This window comes from Colobus angolensis, unplaced genomic scaffold (genome assembly GCF_000951035.1).
Source record: "Colobus angolensis palliatus isolate OR3802 unplaced genomic scaffold, Cang.pa_1.0 Scaffold576, whole genome shotgun sequence".
NCBI classification, from domain to species: domain Eukaryota; kingdom Metazoa; phylum Chordata; class Mammalia; order Primates; family Cercopithecidae; genus Colobus; species Colobus angolensis.
The window spans coordinates 568,306-593,795 of NW_012119332.1; the positions used below are offsets into that span (position 1 = coordinate 568,306).

Genomic DNA, 25,490 nt, shown 5'->3' on the forward strand with positions numbered 1-25,490 from the left:
TACTGTTGCCATGTATTGAATGATATAGGAAGAGGGACAGATTTTGGGGGAAAGTATTTTAGTTTTACACAGGTTGATATTGGGTCACCTGCGGGATCACATGAGTGCAGCAGACAGTTGATTAAATGTGTCTGGAGTGCCACAGAAAACTGTAGCTGGAGACTTGAAGAACATCAACATATAGGTGTTTGCTTAGCCGAGGCCACAGGACTGCTCTAGGTGAACTAGATACACAAAGTGGAGGTTGGGGTCAAGTGAGGGGGAGGGAAATGGTGAAATAAGGAAGGGGAAACAGTAGCTTGAAGATAAATTTGAATAACTTCACGATTTCACAGACAATGCCTTGGACTTGGAGACTTTATTTAATTCATGCCCACTGCCACTGCTAGAAGTGTCCTACGTCACCACAAGCCTAGGGATTCTTAGGATTCTTGAGCATGTGCCAGGACAGATCTATATTCCTTGTGGTGAGCTAAAACAATTGTCCCCCAAAATATACTCACATCCTAATCTCTACAACCTATGAATGTTACTTTATGTGGTTAAAAGGAAAAGAGAAAAGAAAGAAAAACATTGGACTTCATTGTCATTGAAGATACTGAGATGTGGAAATTAGCCTGCATTATCTGGGTGGACTCTGCCACCACATGTATCCTTCGAAAGGGAGTCTGGGGGAGATTTTACAAACACAGAGGGGAAGATGGAGCAGAGAGATTTGAAGATGCTGGTCTTGAAGTTTGGAATAATGTGCTCCAAGCCAAGGAATGCTAGCAGCCACTAGAAAAGACAAGGAGTGTATTCTTCCCTAGAGCAGCTGGAGGAATCATGAACCTACCAGTACCTTGATTTCAGCTCAGTGATACTGTTATCAAACTTTTGGCCTCCAGAACTATGAGAGAATAAATGTCTGTTGTTTTAAACCACCAAGTTTGTGGTAATTTGCTATAGCAACAACAGGAAACGAACACAGTGCTCCTTCAAAATTAGCACTATTTAACGCTGTTTGTCCACTAATTCCTAATTCTCAATTGGTCTCAGGCTCCATTTGCAACATATTAGACATAGTGCTCTTATTACACGCTTTGGTCATGTTTTCTTAGAACACATGGACTAGAGAGAACTTCAGCTCTATGTGGATGGAATGGGGTTAAACAGGTGTCTTTACCTGAAAAGTATTGTGCAAAATTTTTAGCCTATAAACCCCAAAATGTGTGTGAATAATTGCCGCAGATCTGGCAGCTCCTCTGACTGAACTATATCTTGAGGAGTCATAGAAACCACTTCCCAGACTTCTTTGCCAGCACACTGTCATGATCCCGAAGGAAAAATCGTATCTGGTTTTAGGCAGACACCTGGCCAACTGGTTGGCACGGCTACTTGGGACAGAGTAACTGTCAGTCAAGAACCATAGGCAGGCCAGGTGTGGTGGCTCATGCCTGTAATCCCAGCACTTTGGGAGGCTCAGGCCGGCAGATCACTTGAGGTCAGGAGTTTCAGACCAGCCTGGCCAACATGGTGAAATCCTGTCTCTAATAAAAATACAAAAATTAGCCGAGCCTAGTGGCGGGCTCCTGTAATCCCAGCTACTCGGAAGGCTGAGGCAAGAGAATCACTTGAACCCCAGAGGCAGAGGTTGCAGTGAGCCGAGAATCGCGCCACTGCACTCCAGCCTGGGAGATTGGGCCAGACTCCATGTCAAAAAAAAAGAAGAAAGAAGAAAAAGAAAAAGAAAGAAAGAAAAAGAAAAAAAGAAAAAGAAAGAAAGAAAGACAAAGAAGGAAGGAAAAAATAAAATAAAATAACCATGGGCAGACTACATCTTAGGAAAAGTTGGCTGGAGAAAGAAGCACATACAGAGGATGAACAGGGATTTGTTGCTATAAGGCGTGAAAGTGCCACTCACAGCAATGCTGTTAAGATCGCTAGCAACAGTTCTGTCTCTCTCTCTCAAGTGTTACGTTGGAAAATAACTTCTGCAAGAAGGATTGGGACATAGTCCTAAACATATTTTAGCCAACTTGTAAAATCAGAGGAACTTCGTAATACTGCTTTTCTCCCAGAACTCCAAAATACCAAGGAATTTTGCAGAAAAACTAAGTATACCTTGGTGGATGTTGAAACCAACATAGTAGAATGTTGGCAGAGTAAAATCCTACAATTTTCAGCTGTGACAGAGAACCTAGAGACCAGTCTACAACTCTCACTGTACAGATGGGAAAACTGAGACTAGTCTAAGTCCACACAGTTAGTTGCAAAATTTAGAGTAAAACCCAGGTCTCTAGGCTGGTATGTATGTATGTATATATGTATGTAAGTCTGTATGTATGTATTTTATTTACTTTTGAGACAGAGTCTCGATCTGTCACCCAGGGTGGAGTGCAGGGGTGCGATCTTGGCTTGCTGCAGCCTCTGTCTCCCGGATTCAAACGATTCTTGTGCCTCAGCCTCCTGAGTAACTGGGATTACAGGCGTGTGCCACCATGCTCAGCTAATTTTTGTATTTTTACTACAGACCGGGTTTCACCATGTTGGCCAGGCTTGTCTGGAACTCCTGACCTCAAGTGATCTGCCCGCCTGGGTCTCCCAAAGTGCTGGGATTACAGGAGTGAGCCACCACGCCCGGCCAGGCTGGTACTAATTTAAAAGGCAGGGCCCCTGGTTAACGGCCACAAAAGCAGATTTTTTCAACCCAACTTTAACTATTTCGATGAGATATTTCCTCTGTAGCCCGGCTTCAGTGTCCAGTGTTTTACTAGGTTAGGTCCTGATTCGTAGCAATAAAAACATACTTAAAATCGCATTTTCAGTTCACTGGATGACTACAATCATGCCGCCACCCGCCCAGGGGCGCAAAATAAAATTCCTCTTGCAGTGAAGACACACCCTTTCCGGTCTGGTACAGAAGCCGGTTAGCAACCAGGAAATTGGCGGAACCTGGTGGCTGAACGCTTGCACCTGGAGGGTTTGGTTTGTGAAAAGAACACTTCCGGCCGGCGAGTTTTTAACCCCGCACGTCATTAGGTCGGCGCCCAACTCTCACGTTCCGATTGGCCATGCTGACGCTGGAAGGCGGGCTTGCGTATGGGGTCACGCTCTCCTATTGGCTGCTGGTGCGGTGGCGGTTCGGAGTGAGGGTAGCACGTTGAGCTGAAGGCTGTGCGGAGAATCGCGGCACAGAGCCTGGTGTTGAGCTCAGTATGTCGTGGGAATCCGGGGCCGGGCCAGGTCTGGGTTCCCAGGGGATGGATCTCGTGTGGAGTGCGTGGTACGGAAAGTGCTTCAAAGGGAAAGGGTCGTTGCCACTCTGGGCCCACGGAATCGTGGTCGCCTGGCTCAGCAGGGCCGAGTGGGACCAGGTGACGGTTTATCTGTTCTGTGACGACCATAAGTTGCAGCGGTACGCACTTAACCGCATCACGGTGTGGAGGAGCAGGTAAGGTGGCGGATTCGGGCCTTTTGCCTGCGTGCTGGTGGCGCTGCACCTCTTCCTTTGTCGAGTTTCTGTAAGGCCCTGTTCTCCAGTCTTCCCCTAAGTCGCCTAAAGTTGCCCGTCTCCCAAATGCCTGGGGAACGCCGCGGCTATCCTTGCGCTAATCCCGTTTGTGGAAGCAAAGTAAGGGGTTGTGCCTCAACAATTCTCTTGTTATGTCTGTGAGGTTTACCCATTACCTCCAAAAAGTGACCTTCTCCCAACTTGGAGAGGATGCCGGAGGGACTAGTGAGGCCTGAGCCAGGGCTTAAGGAGTAGGTTAATACCCTTGGGTGGATTTCCGATTTCAGTGGGGAGGAGGTCTTGCCTGCAAAACCATGTTTGAGTGGGGCGCCTCAGTCCCGTTGGTAAGATTGAGTTGGGAGCGGACTAACAAGGGATAAGGGGCTCCTCTAGCTCAATGAGTTGATTTGGGGGGAGGGTGAAAGAAAGGGGTGTGTCCACACAACTGTTGATTGACAGTCTACCAGTTAGGTGTCCTTGTATACGGCCTAGTCAGCCCCTCATGCCCTGTACACTGTTGGATGCCACAGACATTACTCTGTCTCCCTCACCTTCTTGTTTTGTGTCTGTTCATGCTCTCTTGAACCAGAATATGATGGGTGTAGCCTGCAGCAACCTAGGTTCTGAGGTGGAGGGTAGACCAGTGTAAGGGCTCTTTATGATGGTGCTGGACTGTGACCCTTTAGGTCAGGCAACGAACTCCCTCTGGCAGTGGCTTCTACTGCTGACCTGATACGCTGTAAGCTCTTGGATGTAACTGGTGGCTTGGGCACTGATGAACTTAGACTGCTCTATGGCATGGCATTGGTCAGGTAAGACCTGCATGGGGTAGGGGTGGAGGTTGGCTTTGGGGACTGGAGGCAGGGGAGGCATGTGATAAGCAAAACTTGGCTTCAGGTGTTACCTGAAGCAAAACCCTGCGTGTACCTCAGTGTGGATCAGCCTGTGATTATTGCCTGACTTAACAGCTTTTGGTACCCTCGCCAACACATTCCTCTTTTTCTTCCTTTTTCCTGAAAGTCTTCTCTTCCATTTTTCTTTCTCTCTTGGAATGTGGAGGAAGGGATTCAGACCAGGTGATCTCTGTGGGTCTCTTGATAGTCTGATATTTTTTCTTACCTTTGAATTCCTCACCCAGAGGAACTTGTCTGAATGGCTCGATGTCCTTGCCCGTGATTTAATGTGGACTTTCCAACCCTGTCCCTGTCTATTCCTAGCACCACCCTTTTCCCCTTCTCTCCCTCATGAACACTGAAAGATTGCTGAGTTTTGGAAGTGGAGACATGGGCTGGAAATTCCTGACTTACAAAGTGACTCATAATGGTTCTAGCTGTATACACATTGGAAAAAATGTTGCTACTGAGTTTTCATATCTGTCAAAGTCTTTATCTATTGTTCCCCTTGTCTGCCTTGAGATCCTCCCTTTCTCTTCTTATTTTCTCCATTGATTAGCTGTGCTCCCCATTATCTGATATAGCCCTTCGCAGCATTTATAGCATATTATGTTCTAGCCTAATACATTACATTATGTCATGATTATTTATCCTAGACTGAACTGTTCAAGACTAGCGCAGTGTCTTATTCATCTGTATGGCTTCATTATAGGGCAGACTCTCATTAAATGTCGGAATGGATGGAACTGTCCCTGCTCTGGCTGACACCAGCTGTAAGAATAGGACAGGACAGTCAGTGGAAAAGTTGTAGAAATGCAGGGTTTCAGTAACTCAGCAAAGCGTTTGGAATAAAATGGTTCCTTGGGCTGTGCCACTTATTTTTCCCTCAACTCCAGGTTTGTGAATCTCATCTCGGAGAGGAAGACAAAGTTTGCCAAGGTCCCCCTCAAGTGTCTGGCTCAAGAGGTGCGTATGATTCAGTGAACTTGCTCAATTCTCTCTCCAAGAGGGTTCACCAAATGGGTCATGGGGTAATGTGGGCACACAGTCAGACTAGCTCATCCCATCACTACCAGCCAAGCCCTGCAAGAATCCCAGAACCTCAGCTTCCAGCCTGAAGGAGGCACAGTTGCTCCCTTGCTCATGACTGGTATCTCAGAGGGCTTGGCCTGCCCAACTTGCTGGGAGGAGCCCAAATGTAGCACTGGGTGGGGACAGGAAAGAGGTGACAATCAGAGGGAGGAGACAGCTCAGCCACTGTGAGTCACTTTGTAAATCAGGAATTCCCATCCCATGTCTCTACTTCTGTAATTTAGACATTCCTGCCCTGAGTGAGTATGTGAAGTGTGTAGAGGCCCAGAGGGCAGGCATGTTCTCAGTCATTAGCACTTCCCAGAGTAGGTGTAGGAGGGAAACAGGGGTAAAGGATACTCAGGGAGAAGGACAGGGTGGAGAGAGGCTGGAGAACGTGATTGTTAATGCTCATTCACAGGTATTTCTTTGTTGTAGAAGGGTGGTTGGTGGTTAGGGGAGGTGTGTGCCTTTTCTGTTTCTGATTTTCTTTTCTTTTTTTGAGACTGAGTTTTGCTCTGTTGCCCAAGCTCGAGTGCAGTGGCGTGATCTTGGCTCACCACAGTCTCCACCTCCCGGATTCAAGCAATTCTCGTGCCTCAGCCACTCGAGTAGCTGGGATTACATTTATTTTTGGTAGAGACGGGGTTTCACCATTTTGGCCAGGCTGGTCTCCAACTCCTGGCTTCAAGTGATCTGCCCGCCCTGGGCTCCCAAAGTGCTGGGATTATAGGCATGAGCCACTGTGCCCGGCCCACTTTTCTAATTTTCAATACCTCCTCCATAGAGCAGTAAAAAAAGAATAAGGAGAGCTGGTTTTTGATCTTGGCTCTGTCACTATGATTGGAATCTTCTTTCAGGACCTCTCTTTCTCTAGCTGTAAAATGGGGCAGAGGGTGTTCAGGATAATTAATCTCTGGCTCCCTTCCAGCTTTAATATTTTCCAATTTCTATACTCACACCCTCCCCTGTAATCAGGTAAACATTCCGGATTGGATTGTTGACCTTCGCCATGAGTTGACCCACAAGAAAATGCCCCATATAAATGACTGCCGCAGAGGTGAGTCCTCAGAGGGTATACCTATTACAGTTAAACCCAGGGGCCTGGGCTTGGTAGCACTGAGGGTAGAGGGATAGGCAGGAGGGTCTTCACCTGGAGCCAAGGCTGGGACTAGGGTGAAAGAAGTGAGGCCTCGCCTTGTGCACAACATTTAAAGCAGGGAGAAGTCAAAAGTTCCATAATCAAGATAAATAACATATTAATGTGGAAAAATTCATGATAAACATAATATCAAAACTTTAAATAAAACAGGATTAGTATTACTGATTTCTCCTTTTGTTTCAGCTTCCAACATGGCTTGGCATATTTTGATACCTTGACTAAGGGGTTTTTTTGCCTGCCCTTAAGTTGTTTTTTGTTTGTTTGTTTGTTTTGAGACGAGTCTCACCCTGTTGCCCAGTGGCACGACCTTGGCTCACTGCAACCTCCACCTCTCGAGTTCAAGTAATTCTCCTGCCTCAGCCTCTTGAGTAGCTGGGTCTATAGGCACACGCTACTATGCGTGATTAACTTTTTTTTTTTTTTTTTTTGAGACAGAGTCTCGCTCTGTCACCCAGGCTGGAGTGCAGTGGCGCAATCTCAGTTCACTGCAACCTCCACCTCCTGGGTTCAAGTGATTCTCCTGCCTCCGTCTCCTGAGTAGCTGGGATTACGGGCACCCGCCACCATGCCTGGCTAATTTTTTTTTTTTTTGTATTTTTAGTAGAGATGGGGTTTCACCATGTTGGTCAGTCTAGTCTTGAACTCCTGACCTCATGATCTGCCCGCCTCGGCCTCCCAGAGTGCTGGGATTACAGGCATGAGCCACTGCACCCAGCTGTAATTTAGTAGAGTTGGGGCTTCATCATGTTGGACAGGCTGGTCTCAAACTCCTGACCTCAAGTGATCCGCTCACCTTGGCCTCCCAAAGTGCTGGGATTATAGGTGTGAACCACAGTGCCCGGCCACTCCCCCATTAAATGTTGTTCCTGAAGTCGTCCCTCATTAGTCTCACATACCTCTCTGTAGTTGAGGTGGGGAGGTTGTCAGACATGAGCCATCAGCAGTGTCATGAACCCAGGAGTTCCTTGGACATCCACCCCATCCCAATTAAGAGTCCCGGATTTAGCCTCACCTTTTGTGATGGGAAAACAGATCTAGAAAAGGGGAGACTTGGCCAATGCCATGTAACTAGCTAATGGGGCTGATTCCTACTTCTCCCACTTACTAGCCACTTGCTGTTTTTGGCATCCCGTCTCTAAGTCCAATAATAGTTTTTTTCTAGTAAAGGTGCTCGTGAGCAGGATAAAGCAAAGAACGGGGATAACCCAGAGTGAAAGAAGCTGCTTCTGGATATTTGAGATTTGAACCTTGGAGCCAGGCCTTTTCCTGGGGCCTTCCTATAATGCCCACAAGATGAGCCTGGAGGCCTGCTAGCTGCCTGCCTGATCCTGTGGCACTGCCTTCCTTCCCTCCTCTAGGCTGCTACTTTGTCCTAGATTGGCTCCAGAAGACCTATTGGTGCCGCCAACTGGAGAACAGCCTGAGAGAGACCTGGGAGTTGGAGGAGTTCAGGGAAGGGATAGAGGAAGAGGATCAAGAGGAAGATAAGAACATTGTTGTTGATGACATCACAGAACAGAAACCAGAGCCTCAGGATAATGGGAAAAGTGCGGAGTCAGATGTAAAGGCCGATGGAGACAGCAAAGGCAGCGAAGAGGTGGATTCTCATTGCAAAAAGGCCCTGAGTCATAAAGAGCTATATGGTAGGTGTTTTGGAGGGCAGAAAGGGGCCCATGAGCCCAGAAGGCTCAGGCTTAAGAGTTAATGCTGTTTATTTCCCTGGCTCAGCATTTCCTCTGGGGCTGTGGTGAGTCTTAGCTTAAAAAATTACTGTCACAAACCATCTTCCTGGCTAGTTTCCATAGTATAATGGCTGTCACATTCACTTCACAAACCATCTTGAGCCCTGTGAAGTAGTTGGGGAAAGAATTCTAGCTCCCCAATTACAACTCAAGAAATGAGGTGAGAGAGGCTCAGAATCCCATCAGGAACAGGGGTCTGGGCTGGCAGTCCTATCTGTTTCCCCATTCTGTTTTCAGAAAGAGCCCGAGAACTGCTGGTATCATATGAAGAGGAGCAGTTTACGGTAAGAAAGTGCCCTGGACTTGATGTGCTCTCATCTGCCCCAGCCATTTCTTCCCTCTTGCCAGCTACCTGAGAGAAGTCTTGAGAAGGAATTTGAAAGAAAAGTGACAAAGCGTGAGGGAACTTCTCGGAAAGAGAGAGGGGGGAACTAGGAAGGACACAAGAGGAGCAGAGTCCAATTGACTGATCCTCCACACCGATGGAAGGGAACAGATGATGAAGTTTGCGGATAATCTGCCCCACTGGGTGGTAGGGAACAACTGGGAATGGGTAGTTGCGCAGCCTTCCAATTCCGCAACTGACCAGTAGATGGGGCCCACGAGCTTCCCTAAATCAGGTGAGCTGGAGGGGTGCTGTTTTTAGGGAGGTCACTCAGAAACCATTTAGTTCAGTCCTCCCTTTTCACAGATTAAGAAATTGAAGCCATGGATGAGTGAAGGGACAGGCCCAAAGTCACATATACAGTTAATGATAGAACCGGGATTAGTACCTGGATCTCCCAGTTATCTTTCTTCTGTAACTCATTGCCTCCCCTCATCCCTGGCCCTTTGGCCTAAGAGTCTCTATCTCCAGCCACATTCTCCCATTGAATGTCTCAGTATTTGCCCACAGGAAATTCAATTGGAGGAGGGAGGGAGAGAGAAGGAGGAGAAAGTCTCATATTTGAGAGTCAGGCTATTTTTAGTTGCAAGGCCAATAGGGGAGTTGTGGGTCCACCCTTGCTCGCCCTGCCCTGTCCCCTGCAGGGCAGTGCTGAGAGGTCCTATGGGAAGGGATCCTGGAGGGGTGGAGGTGGGTTGCTTGGCTGAACCAGCCTTCTGATGGGACCCTCTTTACTGGCAGGTGCTGGAGAAATTTAGGTATTTACCTAAGGCCATTAAGGCGTGGAATAACCCGTCCCCACGTGTAGAATGTGTCCTGGCAGAGCTCAAGGGCGTTACATGCGAGAACAGGTGTGTAACTAGGTAACTGGGAGCTGCGTATTCTCTAGGATAGAGGGTAGCAGCCTCATTGAAATCGGTTTCCCTATCCTAGCTTGCCAATCTCTGCTGTACAGAATCCCAGGGATAATCCTGATCCCCTCCACAGTGACCCTACATTTGGCAGAACTGTTTGCCCTCGACCCTGCCAACTTCCAGGTGGGGGTTGCCTATACTAGAATGGCCAGAGGCAGGAATGCCCACTGTCATCCATCTCCTGGCCAGCTGTTTTCCTGTCTGTCGGGTGGCATGTGGAGCTCTTGACAACTAGGAAAATCCCTTGATAATTACCACCTCACTGCCTAGCCCTTGTCTAAGTTTGAGGTAAAAGATAATATGGTGGGCATTACTAGTCTTGTCTTTTTTTTTTTTTTTTTTTGAGACAGTATCTTTCTCTGTTACCCAGGCTGGAGTGCAGTGGTGCAGTCTTGGCTCACTGCAGCCTCCACCTCTTGGGTTCAAGTGATTCTCATGCCTCAGCCACCAGAGTAGCTGGGACTACAGATGTGTGCCACCATGCCTGGCTAGTTTTTGTATTTTCAGTGGAGACAGGGTTTCACCATGTTGGCCAGGCTGGTCTCAAACTCTGGCCTCAAATGACCTGCCTGTCTGGACCTCCGAAAGTGCTGGGATTACAGGCATGAGCCACTGAGCCTGACCTTTTCTCTTTTTTTATGATAGGGTCGTGCTCTGTCACCCAGGCTGGAGTGCATTGGTGCGAACATAGTTAACCACAGCCTCAACCTCGCAGGCTCAAGAGATCCTCCCACCTCAGGCCCCTAAGTAGCTGGGACCAACAGGCATGCACTACCACATCTGGCTAATTTTTTAATTTTTTGTAAAGATGGGGTCTCACCATATTGCCCAGTCTGGTTTCAAGTTTGGGGATTCAAGAGATTTTCCTGCCTTGGCCTCCCAAAGTGCTGGGATCACAGGTGTAAGCCACTGCAGCCGGCCTGGTCTTGTCTTGTTTTTTTTTTTTTTTTTTTTTTGGAGACGGAGTTTCGCTGTTGCCCATGCTGCAGTGCAGTGGCACGATCTCGGCTCACTGCACCCTCCACCTCCCGAGTTCAAGGGATTCTCCTGCCTCAGCCTCCCAAGAAGCTGGGACTACAGGCAAGCACCACCACGCCCAGCTAATTTTTCTATTTTTAGTAGAGATGGGGTTTTACCATGTTGGCCAGACTCGTCTGGAACTCCTGACCTCAGGTGATCCACCTGCCTTGGCCTCCCAAAGTGCTGGGATTACAGATGTGAGCCACCACGCCCAGCCTGGTGTTTTCTTTTGAACTGCCATTGGAGGGTATTAGCATCCCTTGGATAGTCATGATTAGGGGAATAGAAGCAGGACCTTCTCAGGGTCTGGCTCCTAGAGACTAAGTTCCTTGTCTCTCAAGTATGGCTGTGAGCCTTTTTTTTTCCAAAACAAAGTGCTCAGCTCAGTCCAGAGCAGGCGCATAGTATGTCTACCCATTCTTCTTTCCTCCCTAGCTCTTGGGGGCTTTCTACCTAAATTCAGCTGGAAGGGCTTTGGGGGACTTTCCTCTAAGAACCTGTGGAGGCAGTGCTAAACCTCAGCTAAAGAGAAGTTGGAGAGTGTAGGTAGGTGGTGTAGGTGGCAGAGTAACCCTGGGTGAAAACTACGGTGTAGGCTGGGGTTGCCCCTGGAGTCTTCTCTTCATGTCCAGGATACTAGTTCCAAAAGTATTTTATCAGTGTTTGCCCAGCCTAGGTTTCTTGGCTCTACCTTTCACCAAAAGAGTTGGTGGTGGCTTCATTAGCAGCTGGGAAAACTATGCCGCTAACACAGTAGCATCTGCCTGGTAATGCTGGAGGTTGGGATCTAAGTATGTCAATTTTCCAGGCATTAGGACACCTTGGGAGCTCTTTTTTCCACGTTTAGGCTTGGTCAGCTAGGAGAATATCTGTATCTGTTTAGTGTTGCTATAAAGGAATACGTGAGGCTGGGTAATTTATGAAGAAAAGAGGTTTGTTTATATCATGCTTCTGTATCCTGTACGAGAAGCATGGTGCCAGTATTTGCTTCTGGTGAGAGCCTCAGGCTGCTTCTTCCACTCATGGCAGAAGGCAAAGGGGAGCCCACTTTGCAGAGATCAGATGGCAAGGTGGAGGGGGAGATGTCAGGCTCTTTTTTAACAACCAGCTCTTGCGGAAACTAATAGAACAAGAACTTGATACTGTGGGAACAGCACCAAGTCATTCATGAGGGATCCGACCCAGTGACCCACACCCCTTCTACAGGCACCAAGGTCAACATTGGGGATCAAATTTCAACATAAGATTTGGAGGGGACAAACATCCAAACTATAGCAGAGAGCCTCTTGGGAAGCCACTAACTCTGGAGGAATCAGCTTGCTGTTGCTGGTGTAGGTTTGACCTATTAACCCATTTATGCTGGCGGTTCCAATAATGGAACACTAGGCATAAATGGGTTAATAGATAGAGATGGGAGATTATCTCTATAGCCTATTCCTGCAACCCCTCTAACTTTGTTCTGGGTTTTTAGAACCCCTAGTAATAAGGCCTGTGGACCATATTTGGTCTAGCAGTTGGGTCCCCAAGATTTCTACTTCTAGGATCTAAAAGAAGGTAGCCAGAGAGAAGAGAAGGGGTAGGGTACTGGAGAGTGGTTAAGAGAAACAGACTGCAAGAACTGAGTCTAAAAGCCCTTGACCCCATGATCCCAGGCATTTAATTCCTTCCTCTGTGGATGTGGAACTTTTTCCTGTCTGTGTGTTGAAGTGTATTCAGACACTACTGCCCTCATTATGGGCCATAGATCAGCATTAGTGCTTGGTAAGCACTTGTTCAAAACCCATTGATCCCAGCCTCTAACCAGCCCTTGCCCGAGGAGGCTGAAGCTTAAGATCCAATTGTCAACTCCCTTCGTCCCCACTCCTACCCACCCACCACCCCTCTCCCTATACTGCTTCAGCCACTTGAGCCAGAGGCATTAACTGCTTTGGAGGTAGGTGGAGGAGTAGGAGAGGGTCTTCTGCCAGCATCACTTTGCTAAATTAGTGTCCTCTTGTTCCAGGGAGGCTGTGCTGGATGCTTTTCTGGATGATGGCTTCCTTGTCCCCACATTTGAACAGTTGGCAGCTTTGCAGATAGAGTATGAAGGTAGGGTTCTGGGGGCTCACTGCACCCTTAGGGTTCTGATTCCTGGGTGGGAACACCTGGGGTGGGCTGGGGGGCCCTGGGTTGGGGTGTGAAGGCTGTTTCCTGCCATTCCGCGGTCTCTGAAATTCCCTCAGCCTTTCTGGCTGAGCAGAACAGGTAGCCTCACTGACAGTTGTGGGGCTGTCCTTAAGTGGTCTGGAATGGGGTGGGGTGGGATGGGGTGGGGTCGGGGAGTCTTAATGACATTATTGTGCCATGTTCATTGTGATTTAGCTGCTAGCTAGAGAGCTAGAACAGCAGAATTGGAGGGGCCTTGTGAGGTCATCTAGTCCAACATCCTCATGTTACAGATGGTCAGACTGAGGTCCAGAGAGGGGAAGGTACTGACCCAAAGTCACACAGTGAGTTATTGACAAAGCTGAAGCTAGAACCAGATCTCTGTTTTGTTTATACTTTATTTTGAGTCAGTTGTTGGTTGCCAGATACTAACTGGTTTCTCTCTCCCCACTGTTCTGCTCTCCTCTTTCCTTTGTTCTGCGGTGGCAACTCTGTTGTTGGTGGGGGGCTTGGCTCATGCGCGCGCACACATTCTCTTGCTCTCACTCTCACTTCCTTTCTCTTGCTGTCTCTTGCTCTCTCTTTCGTGCTCTCCTGCTCTCTCCCTCCTATTGCCCCCTCAAATGGGTGTCCCTTACAAACCAGAAAACGTGGACTTGAATGACGTCCTGGTGCCAAAGCCGTTCTCTCAGTTCTGGCAGCCCCTGCTCAGGGGCCTGCACTCCCAGAACTTCACGCAGGCCCTATTGGAGAGGATGCTCTCTGAACTGCCAGCCTTGGGGATCAGCGGGATCCGGCCTACCTACATCCTCAGATGGACCGTTGAACTGATCGTGGCCAACACCAAGACTGGTGAGGGAGACTAGCCCTAGCCCTAGGGCCTAAGGCAGCCCAGGCAGGAGCCTCTGCCGCTGTCCTCAGCTCTCTGCTAAGAAGCACCAGGCAAACACCTCCCGTGTTAAAGGTTTAGGTTTGCCCAAGAGGGCCCCGCGGAAGCAGTGGACAAATCTCCCTTTTCCTTTTCTTCTCAGAGCCAACTAAACTGGGCTGGGGCAAAGTGCCCTGAATTCTTTGAGCAGTTGGGAGGTATAGGTGGGGAGTCTGGGGGGATGGGGAGGGACAGAGCCAAACTTTCTGAGGTGAAATGTTGGGTGGGGGGCTCACTGCTTCCTTCTCCTTAGATCCTCTCTTCTCTCTCAGGACGGAATGCTCGCCGATTTTCTGCAGGCCAGTGGGAAGCAAGAAGGGGCTGGAGGCTGTTCAACTGCTCCGCCTCCCTTGACTGGCCCCGGATGGTTGAGTCCTGCTTGGGCTCACCTTGCTGGGCCAGCCCCCAACTCCTTCGGATGTAAGTCTCTTGAATTCCATCCGGTAAGAGGGTGAGGCCCTTCAAGCCTCAGGGCCACACTGCCCTAGAATGACTGAGTTAGAAGGGCCCTTTGGGGACAAGCTAGCCCAGTCTCACTCCCACTGACAGATGGGACAACCGAGTCCAGCGAGGGGAGGGGTAGGGTTTTCTTACCTAAGATCATACAGCTTAAGACCTGACTGAACTGAGTCCAGTGTGGGAATGGATAAGACAATCCCCCTAGAGTGCTTAGCACAGTGGCCTGCACAGAGTAAGTGCACAATAAATGGTAGCTGCTGTTTATTATTGAACCCAGGTCTTCTGACTCCAAGCCCAGTGCTGTTTCCTCTGTTATCTTTCCAAAGTATACCTCTGATAGTTGCTTAGCAACCTTCAGTTGCTCCCTATTGCCTTCCTGTTAAGTCTAGGCTTCTCAGCCTGACATTCAAAGATCTTTCTGATTCTGGCCCAACTTACCATGGTAGCCATACCTCCTGTGAGTCTCCTTTACCCCATCCACCCTGGGTTCTATGGTCAAACTGAATATTGCACTGGTAAATACCTGTGGTTGTCTCCCTTTCCTTTTCTCTGTCATTTCCTGACCCTGAGCCACTTCCCTCATAATCATGGAAGCCTTTAGCGCCTGATTTCCTTCTTGCTTTCTTGAGCAATATCTGTTTCATTTGGATGACTCATCTGACACTCTGCAGCTCCTCAACTCCAGTGACTTTCATTCTCCACTACACTCAGCAACCCATTTCCATCATTCGGAGCTGTTCCACCTCTGAAAGCTGACATCCCAGCATCCCACTCGGTGACCACCACTTCTCGTCCTTCTAGTTCTCACCCTTGCATCCCATGACATTTGCTCTTTGCCTGCATCCAGATCTCCATCCCTCCATTTCCTGCATCCCTTGACCTTGCTTCCCCTCTATCCTGTCTGTGGTTGCTCAGTTCGGCCACTCATCATCAGCACCTTCAGCTTTGCCCATCCTTTGGCCATATCTGACTTGCAAACCCCTGAGCTGTAATTGATCCTCCCCATTCTGCTTCCCCTGCTCCTCAGCCCGGGTAGCTGAGCTCTGCTGGAGAAAACCACATAGCCCTGCGGATTGCTGCCACTGCAGAGGTATGATTTTTAATCTTGGGCGAGGCCTCAGTTCTGCTTGTCTGAACTTTTACTTGTTTTCTGACCACTTTCTCTCCCATTTCCTCACTATTCTAAACCCTTACCGCTCACCTCAAGCCCCTCCCCCTCTCCCATTTCACCCTAGCTTCCTCGAGCACATGGAGGCATCCAGCAGGGCCCCCTCGACCTGAGGTCCAGCCCTCGTGAACTGATCTGCGGCTGCACTCAACCTTCTCGCCAGTCTCAGGATGAGGTGGCCTTGCCCCACCTCAAAGCCTGCTCCTCCACCTGTGCTCTGGAGCCACCTCTGCCAGCATCGCTGGGGCCTCACCCCAGCCTCTACCTTGCTCTGCTGGCTCTTGCTCTTCAACCTAGGAACGTGCCTGAGCTTTTCTCATCTTAAACAAAACAACAGTAACAGCAACACAAGCAAAATCTCCTTTGACCCTGCATCCCTCTGTTGGGTTATCATCAGCTTATCATTCCCACCCTTCCCATCAAAACATCTCAAAAGAGTAGTCTACACTCAACACTCTCCATTTCCTCACTACCCTCTTACTCCTCAACCTGCTGCAATTTGACATTCACCCCCAGAGTTGCTTTGACCTCCTAATTACCAAATCAGTGGGCCCTTGTCAGTCTCTGTGTCTGCTGCATTGATGCTGTTTACCACCCCCTCCTTGAAAAGTGCCTGTGCTTATTACTAGTTCCTGTAAAGTGCTGAGACCCAAATCTGTCTAGCTCTGGCCCTTCCCCCAAGATTCAGCCTCCTGTACTCGACTGCATGTCAGACATCTCCCCTTGGATGGCCCACAGGCACCTTACTGTGACCAAAAGAGAACTGGTCGTCTTAGTCCCCATCTCAACTCTAAAGTGATCTTCCTCCTCTGTTCCCTACCTCACTTGGTGGCAGCACCATCTACCCTGTCCTGTTGACTCTCGAATACTTCCCAAATCTGAGGTTTTGTGTTGCCGTGTCTACTTCCCCTAGTGTCTCCTTCCCTCTATCAGACTAAGCTTTTCAAGGGCAAGGACTCTACATCAGCTGTCTGTGCCCCAGCACACCACACAAGTCTAGGCACCAAACAGGCCTCAGTAAATGTTGTTGAATTGAACCATGCTCTGCTCTCTCATTCCTAGCAGTGCTGTCCTTGGTGGGAGCTGACCCAGTGCCTGGGGAATGAATGAAGTGGGAGTCTGGATGCCAAGACCCTCTTAGTCCCTGATCCCCCTATTGAGTCCAAAAGTCTTTCTTTAACCCTGATGACATTTGGGACACAGAGGTATTTGTAAGATTTTAAAAGTGGCTTTGTAGACAAAGTCAGTCAAGGCAAGACTTCCAGGAATTGGGACTGAACAGCCACATTGCCAGATGTGTGCTCCAGACTAGAAGTGATGTGGATGGGTGGGAAATTGGGAGGAGAACCAAAAGGGCCTGGATGAGTCAGAGTTTCGAGAGGAGGCATTTGAACAATTCGAGCAGGAGAAAGAATAAAGCAAGTTTCAAAGTCCAGAAGGAACATGGCATGTGTATGTAATGGGAGGGAGGGAATGACAAGAGCAGCATGGAGAGGTTTGGATAGGTGGCCTTCAAGGTACTTTCCAATCCTAAGTGCCTGCAGAGTGGAAGCTGCTGGTCTTGGAGAAGTCTGGACCACAGAGATCTTCTCCCAACCCAAGCATACCAGAGGGATGCGAGACATGCCAGCAGTAACAGCGGCTCACTTGGGTACGATTTCTTGTGCACAGATCCTGCCTTTCCCAGATAAGCAGTGAATCTAGTCCTAATCACCCCATTACACAGAGTGGGGAACAGAGGGTGTTTGCCCAGGTATTATGCTGCAAGTCAGAGCTGGGGCCAGAATCCAGATAGCCTGTCGTTAGTCCCATGCTCTTCTGTAATACTCCACTAGATTGTATTATTGCAGAAAGCATCTGTTAAACACAGAACTTGGCTTTTGTTTACCCCAGAGAAAAAATAAAAGATACTATTGGAAATTAAGTGTCAGGCATGGTGCTGTGTTTTTTTGTAGAGGTTAATTTCATTTACTTTGACACAGCAGTCTTGGGAGGTGGAAGTATTATGTATTATAACCTATTTGACAGATAAGACATTGAGGCTCTAAGGAGTGATGGGACTTATCTAATAGCCACACATTTATTGATGGTGGGACAGGGATCTTGGCCCAGGTGGTGTGAGCCCAAAGTCTACCTTCATTCCACCAGCCTGAATTCTGTGACCTCAGTCCTGAGCTATGACCAGACATACTCAAGGAAGGGGGTGTATTTTAAGATTCGCATCACCCCTGCACCTTAGTGGTCAGACTAATGGCTCAAGATAGCAGGTGGGTAATCATAAGCAGGTGGATGAGGCGTTTTGCCAGTATCAAGTGTCTGGGAATATTTATTATTAATCACACTAATGGACCACCATGAGAGGACAAAGTTTCTCTCTGGCTTTTCATCTGATAGGGCTGGAAGCTTTTCAAGCACTTTCCCCAGCCAGCCAATATTAATTTAATTTGAACCACTATCCTCTTGGAATATGAAATTGGCTCCATAGACAGGATCTCCCAGTCAAGTCATCAGCCCCCCAGCCCTGCCCCCACTGACCAGTCACCCTGCATATGTGACCAGTCTGCATGTGCCCAGAGAAAACAGCCTGCTAAGCTCATGGCCCGTCTGTGAACCATCCGCATCCATTTGTGACCGGGTGCCTGTTAGGTACCAGGTTCTATGAGAGGCTCTGTGAGGGGTACTCACCCTCTTCTCACCTCGAGCTCCCCTTCCCAGCAGCTCTGTATCTGTTGGTGGTTTTGCTGTTGGCGCCGTCTTTTGTGTGCACAGTGTCATCATCTTTAACTCTGCCTGACCCCTGCCATCAGTCACCAAGCCCTGCTCTCTGTCTGTCTGTGTATCCTTCACAGCTTCACTCCATCCCATCTCCACTGCCAGTGCCCCAGGTCAGCCCTCCCCGACTCTGGCCTCAACTGTCGGAATAGGCTCCTCCCTGGTCTCCCTGGTCTCCCTGCCTCCTGGCTGCCTGTCCAGGCCAGCTTCCACATGGTCACCATGGTGATCTTCAGAAACATGGCCTTCATGTGTACTCAGAATTGGCAAGTGACCCCTCACACACACACCAATGCACACACTTACCTTCCCAGCCCTCTCTTCCTCCCACGGCTCCTCAGCACAGGCCGTGCCCTCTAGCTGGGCTACTCACTGCACGCAGCAGCACCCTGTGCTTGCTCTTGTATCTGGGCTTCCCGGGCCCTACCTCCTGCACGAAAGCCCTCCCTTGGTCTTTCCTGCCCTCCTCGTGCTCTCTGTCTCCCTCAGCCCCGCAGTGCCTGCAGTAGGTTTGCAGTGCTCATCTGGCCTCCCTCCCACATCCTGCTTTGTCTTGTCAGCCGCTGCTTTTTTTTTCTTTTCCTCCATTCCAGGCTGGGCTGTAGCTGCTCCCATAAAGGGATCACAGTTTGTGTTCCACGCAGAAGGAGCCCAGAACACTTCCAGGCATATCCTTGGAGCTCAAGACAGGTTGCTCAGCTAGGCCAGAGAAGAGAGGGATCTGCTCATTTCCAGCCCTGCAGGCCTGTTGGCTGTTTTGTGTATTTATGTAGCTTTTAAGTGCAGACTAATAGCTATCATTTATTGCATGCCCACTATGTGCCAGGCACTGTGCCAGGCATTCTATGTGAGCTTTCTTATTTACTCCTCCCAACAATCCTATACATTAGGTATCATTATTGTCCTCATTTTACCTGAGAGTGGAAGTGAGGCACAGAGATGAACCACAGAGCTTGTTCGGGGTCCATGGTCCTGTTGTTTCTGTGTTCTGTCTGCTCTACTACACTGCCTTTCAGAGGCAGATCTGGAAGTTCAGAGACCAAGTTCAAACCCTGGAGTGTTGGGGTATGAAGTGGCTTGGGATTTTGAATCTTTCCTACCCCATCCCTCCCTTTGCTCAGCATCTTCAAAGCCATGGGGCAGGGCCTGCCAGACGAGGAGCAGGAGAAGCTGCTGCGCATCTGTTCCATTTATACCCAGAGTGGAGAAAACAGCCTGGTGCAGGAGGGCTCTGAGGCCTCCCCCATTGGGAAGTCTCCATATACACTAGACAGCCTGTATTGGAGCATCAAACCAGCCAGCTCCAGCTTCGGGTCTGAAGCAAAGGCCCAGCAGCAGGAGGAGCAGGGCAGTGTTAATGATGTCAAGGAAGAGGAGAAGGAGGAGAACGAGGTCTTGCCAGACCAGGTAGAGGAGGAGGAAGAAAATGATGACCAAGTGGAGGAAGAGGAGGATGAAGATGATGATGAAGACGATGATGATGAAGATGATGAAGAGGAAGACAGAATGGAGGTGGGGCCTTTCTCTACAGGGCAAGAGTCCCCCACTGCCGAGAATGCTAGGCTTCTGGCCCAGAAAAGAGGAGCTTTGCAGGGCTCTGCATGGCAGGTTAGCTCAGGTAAGAACTACTGTGTCCCCACATGAACTTCTTTTCTCTTTGGCTGGCTCTTGAGGCTTCCTTCTACCCTAGGAAGAGATGGAAAGTAGCAGGAGGTAGCCAATGTGAGGGAAGCCTGGAGGCAGCCTGGTGCATAGATGACAGGTGGCTTCTCCTGCCTCTTAGGATGGAGCCTGTGAGTGCCAGGGACCACTGTCAGGCTGCTGACTACCTCATATAAAGAGCACATTCTGAGCGGATGACATGGGTGTGAGCCCTGGGCAGTAACATAAAGGCAGAAGATAGCAAAAAGTAGGGAATGTATATGTATATGGTTCTGCACGTGTTTTTCACTTGCAGTGAGACAGTGCTTTCTGTGTATGTGTATGTGTGCCTCGAGGCTGGCTGGTCATGAGACAAGATTTTGCTCTGTGTATTAGAAATAAGGAACCTAGGGCATTAAGTCAGAGAAACAGGAAGTGAAATCACAAGAGAGAATAAGGAATGCTGTGATTTTTAGGTGAGCACACAAATTAGTGAGACTGAGCCAGGAAGAGGCTGCAGGGTGAGTTAGTGATAGGGATCTGCTCTTCCTTTTGAGTACCCTTGCTTAGGTTAATGAACAGGAACCTCAGAGGCTGGAAGACCCAGAAGGAATGACAGAACAGTGTGGAGTCTGTGTGCTGAAGCCTGGGCAGGGAGGGAGAACAGCTGGGCCTGTGTGGTGTGGGGTGGGCAGTTGCAGAAAGTGAGAGGGGAGGCAGTGAATGAGTTTATAGAGAAAGATACTATGGCCTTTGTTTGCCCTTGTATGGACAGGGTGGAAGGGCTGGAACATAAAACATAAAATCTGTCTCTCTGTGTGTGTATATGGGCGTGTGCCTATACCTGCTGGCCAAACCATGGCCCAGTGACAGATAACTTAGGGCAAGGAGGGCTGTGTTGGGGGGCCTTTGTAAATATTGAAAGGGAGGGGCATTGACATAAGCAGAATTTGTGTGTGTGTGTGTGTGTGTGTGTGTGTGTGAAAAAGGGAAAAGTAGGGGCAGTTAAAGAAGTCATGGCCAAGCAGGCTGTTGTACAGCTTTGTGAAGAGGCAGGGTTGCTGAAATCCATTAGGGCTAATAGGTGTCTGTGAGAGAGAAGTGACAGCATTGAGGCTGGCGTCTATGGAGGGGTAGTGGGAACAGGCAATGAGATATAGCCATCCAGAGGTGGCCTATATGTTCACACCATCACTGGGGACATGTACAAGGGTATCAGGATAAAGAGGCAGGGGCAGTGATGTAGACAGCATTGGGGATATTAGTGATGATAGATGTTTGGATCAGTGACAGAGCCTATGTGGGTAGTGGTCCCTGTGCACGAAGGTGTCTCTGTATCATGGGGTAATGCAGGACATTAAGACAGGCACAACTTCCAGTAAGAGAGCCAGGGGAGGGGGATGGACAAGTAGAGGAACAGTCCTTCCTGAGGAGCTCTGGGTTACATAAAAAGTTGGTCCAGGGTTGACACATTATAGAATGCCAGGGGCATTATGACAGGGAGAATTCTTTGAGTACCAGGGAGATGCAGAAGGCCAGAAATGGAAACTATGTGGAATGCACTAGTGAAGGCTTCATTTGAAAACACTGAATGCATTTGTGGAAGGATGGGGAGGGACATTTAATATAATACTGTGTGGTAGGTGTCTCAGTGATAGGACAGAGCGGGATGGGGGATGCCCGGCATCCCCATTCTAAAGTGGAGCATCTGTATGTGGGGGGATGTGAGTTGTGAATGTGGAAAGTCTAGAACGTTAACTCTTTCCCTCTCTCCTTTGCCATTGCTCCTTCTTTGTGTACACATGTGTAGGGAGGTAGGGACAGGAAGATTCCTGGTTGTATGCCAATGAATGAGGTTTGTGGGAGGCAGGGAGTGAACAGGACAGTCACTGAGTGAAGGGCTTGTATATGTGTGCTTCTGTATACATACTTGGGTGGCTGTGAGGGGTGGGATGTGTAGTGAGACAGCCCTTCCCCAGAAAAGGGGTGTACCTTGTGCATCTTAGGGCAGGAACTGCAGGGGGCAGGGGAACATATTATCTCAGGGAGTCTACCCTGAGATGGGCATGGGGGTGTGTGTGTATCTCTGCATTAAGAAAATATGTGGTATTCAAATAGGCAGGGGAGTGTGTGTATAGATTTGTAGGAAATCTAGGTCATTCAGATACTCTGAGGTACTGGTGGATTTGGGGTTTAGGGGGGAGGTGCTTTGGGAATTCTGGAACATCCAGACCCTCCATGATGTGTCCCTATGTGTTTGTCTGCAGACAGGGAAATAGGGGTGAGGATGAGAAGTTGAAGCAGTGATACAGCCAGGTCTGAAGTTGTTATTTGTGTCTGTGTGGGAACATGCCTGGGGAAGTAGGAAAAGAGCAAAGTGGGACAAAAATGTCTGTAGTTGTATACTTGTATATGTAAACAAATAGAGGGGAAGGACCATAAAGAATGTGTAGTGAAGCACTCTGGTGGAGAGGGGCTCATGAGAAGTGATACCGAGAGCAGTGAAGCTGGAGATCCTGAGAGAGCCCACCCGTGCTAAGTGGGGTGGGTGGATGGACAAGGTGAGCAGGCCTGTGCACCAGTCGGAGAACCAGCTCATCAGCCCAGTCTTGCCACTTCCCTTTGCTCCACAGAAGACGTGCGATGGGACACATTTCCCCTAGGCCGAATGCCAGGTCAGACCGAGGACCCAGCAGAGCTCATGCTGGAGAATTATGACACCATGTATCTTTTGGACCAGCCTGTGCTAGAGCAGCGGCTGGAACCCTCAACATGCAAGACTGAGTGAGTGCCCATGGCAACAGGATTTCTCACCCCCTTTCTCTGCCACCTGTGGGAGGGAGAGAAGACAGGGTGAGGTGGGTGGGGGAGGTAGCTGTCCACAGTCAGGGCCTAAATGAGTGAAGTGTAAGCCCCAGTCCCTGGCTGGGCCCTTGCCAGCTTTCCCTGTCCCTAGTGTGGGGAGCCAGTGAAGTAGCCACACACAGCTGGGCTTGGCATCCCTCTCAGATTGGATTCAGTTTGTGCTTATGGATGGACATGTGTGTGTGTGTCTGTGCACACATTTTGGGAGGAGAAGGGTCCATAGCTTTCAGCAGATTCTCTTAACTGGTCCACCACTCCTAAAAGGTCAATAATAGATGCTCTCATCCAGCTTTTTCATGTTCCTGAGGAGAAAACTAAGGCCCAGAAAGGGGAAGGGATTTGTCCAAATGTGCACAGAGTAGTCAGTAGGCCTCCCCACACTGTCCAGGCACCTTGGTAGCAAGGCCTGCACAGGGCTTCATGCTGTCCCTTGAAACTCGCCTCTGAATCACAGGCGTGGGGGCCCTTGGGTCACCAGGGAGCCAGGAACCAAGCAGCCCTTGCTGAGGGGCTATGCTGGTAACACAAAGGAGCCCATCCAAAGGGCTGTACATTCCAGAATGCTGGGCCATTCTGACCAGGAAAATCCTGTGAGTACTAGAGAGGAACCCCTGCAGGGCCCTGAAACCGAGTCTTTTCCTTTGCTGCCTGCCTCCTCCCTGGGAGATGAACCCCTCTTCATCTGGACATCCTGGGAGAGGGCTATAGAATCCAGGGTCCCCAGAAGCAGACCAGACCCAAGGCAATGCCATGGACTCTGTCCAAGGCCACGGGCCATGGCCAGCAGGCCTCTTGGAGAGGAGAGGCGGCAGCTGGGGAAGCCAGGAGATCTGTAGTTGGGAGTGGGATTCACATGTCTGAGACAGAGGTGCCCTTACCCGTCCTTCCCAATCAGCCTGGACCTGGGTAAGGATGGCTTATTGAGTACCATGGATATCAAGGGTGAAGTGTGGGCAGCTGGAGCTGTTCAGTCAAGAAGGAAGCTGATTCAGCCCAGCTCCCACACCCACTGTAGTCAGGAGGTTTCCTCTGCTGTGGAAGGGCATGCCCATCCCTGCTCCTTGTCTCAGCTCCACCCCTGACTTGGCTATGTGGCCTTGGGCAAGTCCATTCCCATCTCTGGGCCTCAGTTAACTTATCTGTAAGATTGTGGGTGATGGGAGGTGGTGGGACTAGATCATCTATAAGGGTTTTTTCAGCTGCAGTAGTGTAACCATGGATCTGCCTGAGGGTAGGATGATGGCTTTGCTCTCAGCTGTCACCCTCACCCAGCTGGAAGGACCTTGACCTGTGGGAAACAGGGGAAGCAAGAGTGTTATGAGCAGGGCCAGGGAGAAGGAGGGCAGAGCCACCCTCCCTAAAGCAATCTTGCAACTGTGGGCCTTGTCTTATAGCCCAAGCCTGGCCTTGGACCCCTTAACCAGCTATTGGGTGTGGGAGGGATCCAGCCTGGAGTGCCCTGGCCCCGAAGTTCTAAGGCCTTGAAAGGTGGCCCTGTTAAGGCAGCTACTTTCAATGTCTTGGGAGTCAGGTGGTGTGGGGCCCCCTCCCCTACCTCAACCCAAACAGCTCTACTTTAATCTGGTTTATCTACTAGGGCTCTGCATAAAGCTTCATTTGAAAAGCTCCTTGCCTCCTTCCCTCCCTTCCTCAACTGAGGAGAGGGCCAAGCCACCCCTGGGGCCCACATGAAGTCGTTTCTAGGATTTGCTCCAGCCTCTTTGTAAAGCCAGACAGGAGAGTGGGCCCATCCCACAGATACACACATGTCAAGCACACTTGGCTCCTCCAGAGCCTAAAGCTGCCTCCTTCCCTGACTGACCTCCCACTCTTTCCTCAGCACCTTGGGCCTGAGCTGTGGTGTCGGCAGTGGCAACTGCAGCAACAGCAGCAGCAGCAACTTCGAGGGCCTTCTCTGGAGCCAGGGGCAGCTGCATGGGCTCAAAACTGGCCTGCAGCTCTTCTGATGGCCATCCCTGGTGCAAGTGTTCATCCAGCCCTGCCAGGGCAACAGCCTACCCCCTAGTACAACTGATGCTCCCTGAGACAACCTGGGAGACAGCCTGGATCAGCCACATCAACTCAGTTGTCCACCACAGGGGAATTTTGAATGTCTTTTGTTTTTGTTTTGTTTTGAAAAATAATAAACAGGCAACTGTAGTTTTGATGTTTGTGAGATGAAGAGGGTGGGTCCTGGGGCAGACCAGTATAGTTTTCCCTTTACTGTGGAGGCTCCAGACAAGGCTTGACCAGGAACCAGGTCCTTTTCCCTTTACTGTGGAGGCTCCAGACAAGGCTTGACCAGGAACCAGGTCCTGTGGCCCTGTGGGCCTCTGGTTCTGATTGCTCCCATAACGAGGCTCCACCCATATCTTATTCCGGACTCCTCGAACCATTTCTGTTCTCAGCTGTAGTATGAGGCCAGCTCACTTGGAAGCATCAGGCCCCAGAGGCATTGCTGGCTACAGAGCCTAGCGAGTGGCCAGGTGGTTTGTTGAGAGCCTCCCTGACAGTGGGAAGAGTCAGGCCGCCTTGCTGCTACCCAACAGGCTTCCTGCTGTTCTCCACACCTGCTCACACTATGCACCAAACAGCAGTTGAAAGCCAGAGAGATTTTCTTTGTCACTTCTGCACTCTTTTGGCCTAGAAAAGATGCGAGTGGGCTTCCTTGTGGTGTGCATTAGAGCAAGAGAAATATCTTAGGGACTGATCCAGAGAGCCTGTTCTCTGTGGTCACCAAATCCCCTCAGAAACTCACCTCACGTTAGAGTGCCTACCCCATGTCAGCCCTGAGCTAGCAAGAGATAGGGATGAATAAACCATGTTTTCATT

At 49.6% G+C, this 25,490-nt stretch overlaps 1 protein-coding gene across 3 annotated transcripts; it reads left to right on the forward strand.

Moving 5' to 3' along the window:
• The first annotated feature begins 3,106 nt into the window (after positions 1-3,106).
• Positions 3,107-24,818, forward strand: LAS1L (LAS1-like (S. cerevisiae)). Of its 3 annotated transcripts, XM_011962001.1 has the most exons (14): positions 3,107-3,433; positions 4,180-4,305; positions 5,283-5,352; positions 6,436-6,517; positions 7,978-8,262; positions 8,599-8,645; positions 9,488-9,597; positions 12,683-12,768; positions 13,119-13,169; positions 13,471-13,677; positions 14,026-14,173; positions 19,274-19,770; positions 22,427-22,577; positions 24,499-24,818. In XM_011962001.1, exons 1-14 carry the CDS (start codon positions 3,198-3,200, stop codon positions 24,623-24,625), a joined length of 2,223 nt encoding a protein of 740 aa, XP_011817391.1. In that variant the 5' UTR covers positions 3,107-3,197; the 3' UTR covers positions 24,626-24,818. The 3 variants fall into 3 exon arrangements, with proteins under 3 accessions (XP_011817391.1, XP_011817392.1, XP_011817393.1); XM_011962002.1 differs by lacking the exon at positions 13,119-13,169; XM_011962003.1 differs by lacking the exons at positions 4,180-4,305; positions 13,119-13,169.
• The last annotated feature ends 672 nt before the right edge of the window (positions 24,819-25,490 follow it).